This window comes from Pituophis catenifer, unplaced genomic scaffold (genome assembly GCF_029215685.1).
Source record: "Pituophis catenifer annectens isolate HBS135680 unplaced genomic scaffold, rPitCat1.0.hap2 SCAF_1, whole genome shotgun sequence".
In the NCBI taxonomy this organism is placed as follows: Eukaryota; Metazoa; Chordata; class Lepidosauria; order Squamata; family Colubridae; genus Pituophis; species Pituophis catenifer.
Window position 1 is genome coordinate 173,105,527 of NW_027256881.1, and position 12,093 is coordinate 173,117,619.

Below are 12,093 nucleotides of genomic sequence, written 5' to 3' on the forward strand. Positions count from 1 at the left end.
TTTGTGGTCATGTGACTGGGTGGGTGTGGCCTACTCCACATTACTCACGTTGAGGGGCGCCTTGCCTCGCCCCACTTGCCTGGCCTTCCGAGCTCTTCTGGTCTTTGTCTATTAATTTGTCTACTACTACAGTGTCTGGTTGATTATCTAATGCCTGCTTGTTCTTCTGAATCCAGAACTCCCACAGATTCTTAGCTCTATTATTCTCCACGATCTTCCATGGAAACTCCTTTTTCCTGGGATTATGCAGCTGCCTTTCTTCCTCAGAAAAGGCCATATTTTGTTTAAAGAATTGCAGACACATACATCCCTGTCCACCATAGCAAAGCACAGTCCTACCCTTATAATTTTTCTGCTTTTTCAAGACAGGTGGATGCACTTCTAAACAAAACACTCACTGCAGATAGCTCTCTTTTTCACATTGCAAGAAAGTTCAGAAATGGCTCAGTGAGTTAACAACTTACTGGCTGATTTTGGGCCAGTCATTCCCTCTCTCAACCCAGCCTATCTCACAGGACTGTGGTGGGGAAAATAGGAGGAGGAGGAGGGATATTTGGAATGTTTGCTGCTTTGAATTACTTATAAAAATAATGATGGAATATAAATAAATAAATGATTTTTCTGGAGGATGGTGTTTTGCTTTGTGGCAAGTCAGCCATTTTTTAAAAAGTTTAAACGTATTTTGAACAATATATAAATATAGATGAAGTAGATAAATTGCCAAGCAACTAGTGAGGTATGTACAGGCATACATTGGCCCTCTGGGTGGTACAGATGAGGACTGCAGGCCTCAGATAATTGGTAGAGCATATAGAGGAGTCATTAAATCACCATTCTGTCTTCTTTTTTAATACTACAAATCCACCCTTCTCAGAGGACCGTTTCTGGAAATTCAGAGAGCCTATCAAAATAGTCAACATGAACAATTTGTAGGAAAAGTCATCACATGAGCTTATTTAAATAATTGGAAAAGACAGCACAAAATAACTGTGTGGAAACAGGGGCCAATAGTTTCATTTTCATAAAGCGTCGCCAAAAATAGTTGTTTTCAATTCTAAGGTACTTCTAACGTACTACTATTAAATATATCTTTTGCTCTCAGTCACCACAAGTGAATACTTCCAAAACTTTCCAAGAGCTTAATTCCAACACTTAAAATCTATAGTGTCACTAGGAGTTGACATATAATCCATTCCAACACCACAAATGTGCAGGACTTTCTCCTCAAAAGTCCCTCATATTATTTTCTAATCTATTAAAAAAAAAAATCTTCCCTTCCCCCTCACCATTCTCTCCACCCCCTTTCCCACCCACCCCGGGGCCAAAACCTGGGTGACCACCCTACCTGCCAAGCTGTTGTAAGAGTTTGCCAGGCTGGTAGCCCCTGCAGAGGAGGCAGTTGAAGCGGCATCCTTGGAGTCTTCCTGGGCCAGCAACAGTTCTTCAGCTCCAGCAACGCCTTGTGATACTTGCCTACGGCTTCCTGGCACCACTTCTCCTTGTAGCACTGAGCTCCTTGGCTTTTGAAATCCAGCACTCTTGGATCAGCTACTTGGGCTCAGCAGCTGAAGAAATGGTGCTGGATTTCAAAAGCCAAGGAGCTCTGCTACAAGAAGAAAAAGTGCCAAGAAGCTATCGGCAAGAGGCCTGGGAGGAGAGCATTCAGCCAGCATTCAGAGGCAAGTGGGAAATGGCGAGGGCCAGCAGCCTGCCTCCAAGACAGTGCGGGCAAACGGAAAATAGTGGAAAACGGCAGGGGCCAGTGGGAAACAGCAGGAAATGGCAGGAAATGGCAGAACTAGTGGCCTGTCTCCGGACAGCATGAGCTAGCGACTTCATGTATTATTGTAAATATAAAGAAGGGTTTTGTTTTTTTTTTATTTGATTTATATGCCGCCCTTCTCCGGAGACTCAGGGCGGCTTACAATGCGTTAAGCAATAGCCTTCATTCTTTTGTATATTTTATACAAAGTCAGCTTATTGCCCCCACAAACTGGGTCCTCATTTCACCTACCTTAGAAAGGATGGAAGGCTGAGTCAACCTTGAGCCTTGGAGAGATTCGAACCAGCAGAAATTGCAGGCAGCTGTGTTAATGACAGGGTGCACTAAACCACTGTACTATCAAGGCTCTTGATGAATCCTGCTGCATCAGTTTATCTGTATGTGCTTCTGGATTTGATTTTTGCAAGAAACTCTGATAGTATATTAAAATGCATCCTTAACAATCCACACCACTGCATTCTGGACTAGTTGAAGCTTCCAAATACTCTTCAAGGGAAGCCATGTAAAGCATATCGCAATACTAAGGTATTACAGGTAGTCCTCAACTTACATTGATTATTTAGTGACTGTTAAAATAGCACTAAAAAAGTGACTTATGATATATGAAAGCCCCACGGTCACGTAATCAGAATTTGGCAACTGGCATGTATTTAAAATATTGATATTCTAATTAATGGCCTACTTAAAACTTACAAGTAGAAAAATATCCCCAATATGAAATCATAGAAACAAAAACAAAAAGCAACATTCCAAGTTTCAAAGAAGAACAGTAATTTGAAATACAAGATCCTCTATTTAATTAAGATTTACCATTCAGTCTGAAAGCAGTCTAATGTCCTGTTCATTCCCATTCTGATTAAAAAATTACAAAGAAAATCATCTACAATTTCAGGTGTTTCAGACAAAGATTGTTTAGTGATCTGGCCTGGCCGTTGAGCCTAGAAAGAAAAATTCAGGAGACATTTTAGAAACACCATTTGCCTCATCATTTGTTTCAGGAATTTTTTTTTTAAATTAAAGACTACTTTTTTGTACATTACAGAGAGATATATAGGCTAATGATAGTTTATTTCTTATCATGCAGCTTTTTAGACTAATTTCATAAAGAAACAGCAGTCATGAATCTATCTCAATGAATTGTGATTAACAACTATGTGCAATAATCTGGCAGTTAACTTTGTCCAAGAGTAGCCAAACATCAGGAATTATTTTGGATACTATGATATGAATATTTTAAATATTGTTCTCCATCCTTCTTCACCTTCTAGTAGGATCACTTTTTATTCCTTTGACTCTTCTCCTATATGATGCTGTCCTACAAATCTGGAGCAGCTACTGTAGATGACAGCAAATAATTAGATTTTTCCTATCATCACAACGTTAGCAGCCCTACTTTTTTGATTACCTTGTAGGGGACAGAATAGATCTTGTGTAAGAGTATGGAAGAAGTCTCTGTGTTGGTTTGATGAATACAAATCTAATGCTACACTTCATTGATATATATTAATTTTTGTTATGGACATCTCTGATAAATTCAGATGTCTGAAGAAAAAAGGGGGTAATATCAAATATCCATATGCTACTGTTTTAGGCAATCTGACCCAGTCTAATAGTTGAACTCATGCAAACTGATTGTTTTCTTAAGTCAATTATAAAAAAAACTTTCATATTAAATTATTTTACTATTTTATTTATTATGAACTCATGCAAATTAACATAGCATATATTATGATATCTAAGATATTTACCATAATTTGGGCATCAATAGCCTGTTCATGCATTGTGTGTAAAGCTTTTGCCAGATCTTCATCGCCTTCCTGTAGACTAAAATCTTCATCTGCTGGAATCTAAGTCAAATTATAAATAGATCTAAAATTAATAGGCTCACTGAGAAATGTTCCAGCGTTAAGCATTACAAACTCTTTTAGACAGAGCTAAAACAGGGCTCATATAGAGAAGGTACCATTCTGTGCATGTTAGAATTCAGCTTCAGACTCTGTCATGTCACTCAAATAAGATATAAATAGAAGGAAAAATTCTTTGTCTGGAATCCAGGAAAGCAATTTCTAAACAGGGAAGATTGCATTTAGGGTTTAGTTATGTAGAAGAGAAGATGTTTGTGTTTGGCAACCTGTGCAGCCTGTTTTTGTCACTGAAAAAACAATCAGTAGTTAAAACTTGCCAGAAAAAAAATCCAGTGTAACTTCAGACCTCTAACAGATTTCAAAAATTATGCCAACCCTGGAATTGAACTGTCAATAAGAAAGAAGTTTGTTTTAAGTCTTAAAAATATTGCAAATAGCAAAGAAGGGAAAGAGAGTCACCTTGAAGGGAGATGGGTGGCCTAAATTCTAATAAATAAAAAAAATGATGCCACCCAACACTCCAAACGTATTTTTATTCTTGTAAACATTTTTTTCCTTTCCCATAAGATCATTAAGTTTGTTTCAGTATTTTTGGTATTAAAAAAATTAACCATCTTTGCTATTGGGATTTTTTTGCAGCAAGAAATAATTTAAGTGATCAAAAAAAACTTAAACAAGTATTGCTAGTACCACATGCCTGTTACCTATAACATGTGAAGTTTATATATTTTTATTTATTTAATGAATTTTGGAGTCTGCTGTTTGTGAATGCTTTTAATGATGTTGAGGATTTAAGCTGCTTGGTAAAGCCAATGTTGCTTTTCTTTTTGGATATGTTCTTTCTGACAGATTTTAGGCTGCTGACCAAGTTGTCTGAAGTTTGGATGGCAAGCAATAATGACTATGCAATACTTTCCCCACTATTTGTGGCCTAAGGATGAAAAATAAGAGCGCAGGCATTCCCAATGTTTTGTGTTCCTAATGTTCTCAATCACAAACCATTTAAAACAAAATTCCTTGAATATGAACATGAAAAACACTACTTCATATAGGAAAAAAGGACCACTTGAGTTTTTTCCAGTTTTGTATGAAACATAGCCAATTTAGCATTCTGAAGGGAGCCTTTTTGGTTCAAAGCTCAAAACAAATGAATCTCACCTTTTGACCTGTCAACCTTGACTTTTTAAAAAAATCATGATCAACATAATTTTGAGAAGGCTCGGGTTCTTTTAGAATCTATTAAAACTAATTATCATACAGGTTGAAATTGGATTTTTCTATGCTATATCAGAAACTGCGTTCATAATAGCTACCCAGCAACTGTTTGTATATGAACTCTATAATAGCTCTGCAAGCTTGATATTCTCAGCATTTGAATTTTGCAGTTGAGTAAATATGATTCAAACGTGCTAAAGTAAAATACCACAAAGAATTGTATTTTTCTGGCTTACTTATCATTTTCTTCATTGAGTACATTTTTTACTGATTTTTAACAGATTGAGAAATTTCTTTCTACTGTGTTTTCCCATGAATTTGATAAAATTAGATTTATCCTTGAACGTGTCTTTGTCATATAATTTAATTAATTAATATTTTTATTATTGGCATATTAATAATAGCTTTCTGTTGAGCAAACACTGACAAATTCGTATTTATTCCAACTTTGGAAGTCTTTAATTTGTAAACTCTGAAACTAAGGTGAATGCTTGACTTTCATTATGAAGGCCAAATTGCTAGTGGAAAAAAAATGGGATTCTGTAAAAAGAAATAATCTTGTCCATTTTATATTGGTCCTGGGCTCTGAATTCTGATGCATCTAATCAAAATTCTCATGCCTAATTACTATTCTAACAGGAAGACCTCATGGCTCATGCTTTTCCTAATTTTATTCGAGAATTAGTTTTTCCATTAGTGAACTGGTCTATTTTCCTTGTCCATTCATATCAAATTGGTCCAGTTTCAGAGTTGAATAATTCTAATTTAGATAGTGATACTAAAATATTCATTTTAATAATGTGGCTTGGTAATAAGATTCAAGGTGGTGAATTGACAAATTTTCCAGCTTGAATTTAGTATTCTGGCTAAACTGGCTGATGTTTTTTCATTTCTTATCCTCCTGTTTATAATTGTTTGATTATAAATGATTACTAAATTGTTCATATTCATTAAAAAAAGTCTTAAAAAGCCATTTCTAATGAGATCAGGAAATAAATTCCAATTTCATAATATTAATTTTATATGGAAAGGGAGACCTATTTACTATTAATTTATCAAGATCGGATAGCAAGATCAGAGAATGGATAAAGTGCTACTTTAAGTTCTTACCTCTTCATATTGATAGTCATCTTCAGAACTTTCAGTTATTGTAACCTCTGCATGTTTAGTTAAGTCTACAATATGAAATTGTATTGGTTACAACATGATTTAATATTATACTTGATATGCGTACAGAGTGCTATTTTGGGGCAATGTATTCATTTTGTATAAATATTTGACTACTAATACTAAAATTAATTTAGCTGCTCATTCTGGTGAGATGGCAAAGAAATTTAATAACTAAATAAAATAAAATAAATCCTAACCCTAATTTATGAACATAATGTAATCAGTTTTAACTTTGTTTTTTCAAACAAAGGTGCTGTGCAGGTCATAGACAGTGTGAAAGGGGTAGCATAGATTGGGAAGAGTGTGTGTGTGAGTTCACAAGAGGTTCTGCATGGGTCAGGAAAGGAACACCAGAGGAGTGCATGTTGAGGATGATCATGGGGGTATACAAGAGGTGTTATGTGAGTGAGGGATGGTGTACGTGGTGTAGCACAGACTGGGAAGGGTGCATAAGGGCATGCAAAAGGTGCTGCATGGGGGGAGGGGGGCATTACATGTCATTGGAGTGCACAGAACAGCGGCATGTGCCAAGAAGATTATACAAGAGTTCCTTCCTCCCTATTTTCTTTCCTTTCTCCCCTTCCCTTTCCAGCAGGCAGGTGTCTGTTGTTGGGTGGGGGAGAGAGCGGGTGATTGTGAGACTGGCTGGGAAACTTTCACAGAACATTTAAAATGAAGATCATGTGACTGAAGGAGCAGTCCAGCAACAGAGCAGCAGCCACTAGGACTGAAGCATCACAACTTTTCCAAATTTCATTTGGGAGCCATGGGCCCCAGATTTTGGACACATTCTGTAATTTAGGCCATTTGAGGTATCAGGGTTCAAAAATTATTGCCATGTGATAGACCATTTCTCCCAGTTAAAGATGATGACAAGAATTTTAGTAGTATACATATTCATAACTCCGAGTATTCCTTTCCCTGAATAGTAGACACTTGATATATTTCTTTTTATTTCTAAATCATTTTCAGAGTGCTGGGAACAGAATAAATGCAAAAAAATTGTATCCAGATCAGAAAATAATGATACCTGAACTTACAAAGTTAACAAAGGCAACCACTATGACAACATTAATGAGTTATTTTGCACAAGACACAGAAATGGATAGCAACTGCACAAATAGTACTAATAAGATTCTACACAACTTATTAATATTAAAGATATGGTTTGCTCAAAATCTGAACAGTACTGAATTAGGCTAATTAGAGTTCAAATCAAATAATATCTTAACTCAAATATTTTCTTTTAAAGCAGATCAAGCCTGAATGTAAATATATGTAAAACACAAGTATTAGTTTATGGATATACGGAGATGAAGGAATACATTACATTTTTATCCAAACATTTCACATAGGAAAATGCCATGGTAGAAAGGATTAAAGAGAAAATAGAAATAGGTAGTTAAATCACCAATAGGTAGTGTTCTGGCAGAAAAATTTTGAAGTAATATATTGCAGAATTTCAGAAACTTCAGATATTAGCTAGCTTTCTTTCTTAGAGATGCTATAAGCATTTGTTCAAAAACAGTAATTCAGTTTTGTCCCAAAAATCAGTTTGACTGTTATTAGAGCATCATTGCACGTATCTATATTTTGCAATAAAGCTTACATGGGAAAAGTATAGGTAATGATTCCCCATACTGTAAACCAAATCTCTTATTTCTCAGCCTCTTTGAATCCTAACTATCTGTTTATGTATTTGATTTCATATTTTGCAACTACTGTATCTTTTTCTTACTGAACCCATAAAGCAATAACTTTCTTTCATCCTTATTATTGCAGCAATCATATGCATTTGTTTTTTACAAATTAGTGGACCAGTGAATACTGTGGATATAGTACACTTAGACTTCAGCAAGGCATTCAACGAAGTAGACCATAGTCTACTTCTTGGTAAGGTAGAAAAAAATGGAATAGATAGCATCATCATCAGATGGATTTGTAACTAGCTGACAAACCATACTCAACGAGTAATCCTTAATGATACTAGGTCTACATGGAGGGAAGTAAGCAGTGGGCTACCACAATGTTCCATCTTAAGCCTAGTACTCTTCAGTATCTTCCTTAGATGAGGGAGTAGAAGGGGAACTTACCAAATTTGCAGATGATATTAATCTAGCAGGAATAGCCAACAGCCTGGAGGATAGGCTCAAGATCCAGATGGATCTTGACAGACTTGAACACTGGGCCCTATCTAACAAAATGAAATTCAATGTAGAGAAAAGTAAACTCTTGCACTTAGGCAAGAAAAACCAAAAGTACACATATAGACTGGGTGATACCAGGCTTAATAGCAGCAACTGTGAGAGGGATCTTGGAGTCTTAATGGACAGCCAATAAAATGTGAGCCAACTATGTGCGGTGGCAGCCAAAAAAGCCAATCCAATCCTAAATTGTATTAACAGAGGGATTCAATCAAGATCAAGTGAGGTACTAATACCACTCTATAAAGCCTAGAATACTGCATCCAGTTTTGGTCACTACACTATAAAAAGATGTTGAGGCTCTAGAAGAGTGCAGAGAAGAGCAACAAGGATGATTAGGGGACTGGAGGCTAAAACATATGAAGAATGGTTATAGAAACTGGGCATAGTGAAGAGAAGGACCAGGGGAGACATGATAGCAGTGTTCCAATATTTGAGGGGCTGTCGCAGAGAAGAGGGTGTCAACTTGTTTTGCAAAGCACCTGAAGGCCAGACAGGGAATAATGATGGAAACTGATGAAGAAGAGATTCAACCTAGAAAAAAGGTGAAATTTTCTGACAGTGAGAACAATCAACCAATGGAACAGCTTGGCTTCCAAAGTTGTGGGGGCTTCATCACTGGAGGCTTTCAAGAAGAGACTAGACTGCCATCTGTCAGAAATGATGTAGGGTCTTCTGCTTGGGCGGGGGGTTAGACTACCTTGTAGGGATTACCTACAAGGTCTCTTCCAACTCTGTTAATCTGTTATCTGTTAACTTATAATCACTCTATCAAGCATCTGTTGCCATGATTTCTCTTATTGTACCTCATACATTTTTGTCGGTTTTTTTCAGGCTTTTACAAAAAAAAAAATTGCATTATTTTCCTTATATCTTCTATCAATTGATTATCTTGGTAAATTAACCTATCTTCAATTTTTTTCATATAGGTCTTATAATGTCTTTTTCTGCAGCCATTCCATTTTCCATTTTTTTCTTTCCCTTTTTTCGTTTTCTATATACATTTTTGTACTTCCGTTTTCAGATTTTTGACACCTTTGTATCCTACCCTATTTATTTAAATCTTTCATCATAAATGATCAAATAATTATTTCAAAGTTCTATTTCTTTGCCATTTGTACATATAAATGTACAAATGGCAAAGAAATTTACAAAAATTTAAATTTACATTTAAAACACATATTCAAAACTTTTTTTTTTTACAAATACACATTTATTCTCATTTATATTCTCCAAATGGCCAAATTACTTTTTATGCACTTTTTTTCCATTCAATAATTCATGTCATTTAAACAGGGAATGTTTCCCTTTGATCACATTCATTTAGAATGTGCTATTTTCTCTGAAAACTCATCTCTGGTTCATCCATGACCCCCTTTCATGATCATACAAATATCATAAAACTATAGGTGTCTGCATTCATAATAATCAAGTAATATTTTCTGCATTTTTTCTAATTCATTCATTCATTCATAACAGTGCTTTTTACTAAGACCCAAGAAGGTGTAGACTAGGTTAGCAGCCTTAGACATATCCTGCTAACAATAACAAAAATACTGATCAGCTACAGCCTACTTTGATCAGAATGTCATAACTGTGCTCAAAGTCCCACATATGCTCACACTAAGCAAGCTGGGATCTCTAAACTAGAGGCTACCCTGCAAGCCAACATACTGTTAGTTGCAATTCAGCAATTCAAAGTACACTGAAGTATACTGACACATATTTATATAGACTTAAAATTACATTCTGTTGATTTATTTATTATTTTATTTACAGGATCATAAAAGGGTGGTTATTCAATGTAAAAAAGATGTTGAGACTTGGGTGCAGAGAAGAGCAACAAAGATGATTAAAGGGCTGGAGACTAAAACATATGAAGAACGGTTGCAGGAATTGGGTATGTGTAGTCGAGTGAAAGTGCAAGTAGAAAAATAGAGACCACCTTTGGTGGGAAGGTAACAGCATTCTGTGCACCTTTGGCATTTAGTCATGCCGGCCACATGACCATGGAGACGTCTTCGGACAGCGCTGGCTCTTTGGCTTTGAAACGGAGATGAGCATTGCCCCTAGAGCCAGAAACAACTAGCACATATGTGCGAAGGGAACCTTTACCTTTACCTTTACCTTTACCTTAGTCTAGTGAAAAGAAGGATTGGGGTGACATGATAGCAGTGTTCCAATATTTGAGGGGCTGCCACAAAGAAGATGGGGTCAACCTATTCTCCAAAGCATCTTAAGGCAAAACAAGAAGCAATAAATAGAAACTAATCAAGGAGAGAACCAATCTAGAACTAAAGACAGACTTCCTGACAGTGTGAACAATTAACCAGTGAAACAGCTTGCCTCCAGAAGTTGTGGGTGCTCAATCACTGGAAGTTTTTAAGAAGAGATTGGACAGCCACTTGTCTGAAATGGTATAAGATCTCCTACTTTGGTGGGGGGTTGGACTAGAAGACCTCCAGCATCCCCCCACCTCTATTATTCTGTTCTGTTATTCTTTCTATAATCATGTGTATCCACCCCATCAAGTCTGAAGAAAGTCCAGAATGGTGTAGGTTATCCTGCCATGGAGAGGGGGTTGGAGTAGAAGACCACCAAGGTGTTTGAGGATTCATCTGATTTACCATCTACCTATTTGCCATTCAGCCTCTCTATAAACTGCTGGAGGTAGGAAAAATATTCCTTGGAGATTTCAACATCCAGACTGCATTATGAGTGTGCTTCTCAACAACCATGACAACATGAAGGCATTTTCACATACCACTTGCACAACATACTGCAGAAGATATGTGCATGGTTTGATCCTTTCCTTTTGTTTAAATAATCTTTTATATTTAAAAGATTAATATTTATATTTGAATATTACCCTTCTTTTACCACTTTAGAGAAGTATATTGTTTCAAGATACAAACAGTATAATCCAACTAGGTATCTACTCAGAATCCCACTATGTTCAGTGGGATGCACGTACACTCCCAATAAGATGGCGTACAAGTGTAATCACGGAGCCCAAGGCTTTATCTTTCTAACTAGCTGGATCTAACAACTCGAGTGTTGTTAGATTTTTCAGGGCAAAGAGCGCGATTTGGGGACCCAAGTCTTCTCTAAACCTACTGAGACACCGCACCATCCCCGACCCCTCCAGGGCAGGCGAAGAAAAAAGCCAAGGATACGCTGTAAGCAGAAGGTGCCTTCCGTGGTCGTCGCTTCCTCCATGTTGTCTCCGACAGCAACTCAGCCCCGACGCGTTCTTGGGTTGCCCCTGGAAACCGCCCGGCCATCTTTTGCGGGGATTCGCGCTGTCAGGCTAGCAAGGGTGGCGCGAACTTCCGTTAACGGGATGATTGACCAGGTACTGAGGTCGGCGCCGCTCTATCCTCGCTACCTCTGTGGTCAGTGCCCCCGCGGGAGACTTTTCATTGGGGTGCAGTTTTATAGGCGAAACGTGAGTTTGATCGGTTTGATACGGTCACCTCTCCATCCGTTATCAGGGAGGCTCTCGACTATTTATCTATTGCTCCTCTGTTTGAAGCCCCCTCCCATCAAAAAACAAATAGGTTTTTAATGCTCATCCAAATACAATATGTTAAGTGTTCACCCTTAATCCATTAGTTTTTTTTGCCGTAGTAGGGGAAATGTTTAGCAGCTTGTTCAGCTACGTTCATTTTCCTTCGCATTGAAAGGTTGCGACCCGGATATTGTTACATCATAAGCAGTATAAAATAAAAATGATTATTTTTAAAATTAGGAAAGCTTGTTTCTAAAATCCATAAATTGTATTATCCAGTTGTTAGAATATAATCGTTGCTGTCATTTGGTTATTTTCATATTTTTGCAAGCAGTTCATTCAGAT

General features: G+C 37.0%; 1 protein-coding gene across 6 annotated transcripts in view; it reads right to left on the bottom strand.

Moving 5' to 3' along the window:
* SPAG16 (sperm associated antigen 16) overlaps nt 1-11,508 on the bottom strand; it is a 581,714-nt gene extending 570,206 nt beyond the window's left edge. For 4 of the 6 annotated variants that reach the window (XM_070933195.1, XM_070933193.1, XM_070933192.1 and 1 more), the window contains exons 1-4: nt 11,414-11,508; nt 5,974-6,020; nt 3,532-3,630; nt 2,594-2,721 (exon numbers count right to left, since the gene is read on the bottom strand). In XM_070933195.1, coding sequence (XP_070789296.1) covers nt 2,594-2,721; nt 3,532-3,630; nt 5,974-6,020; nt 11,414-11,456 — 317 coding nt within the window. In that variant the 5' untranslated portion in view covers nt 11,457-11,508. Of the gene's footprint in view, nt 1-2,593; nt 2,722-3,531; nt 3,670-3,746; nt 3,765-5,973; nt 6,021-11,413 lie in introns of those variants that run through there. The other 2 variants (XM_070933194.1, XM_070933196.1) reach the window with 2 other exon arrangements.
* Nucleotides 11,509-12,093: the final 585 nt, after the last annotated feature.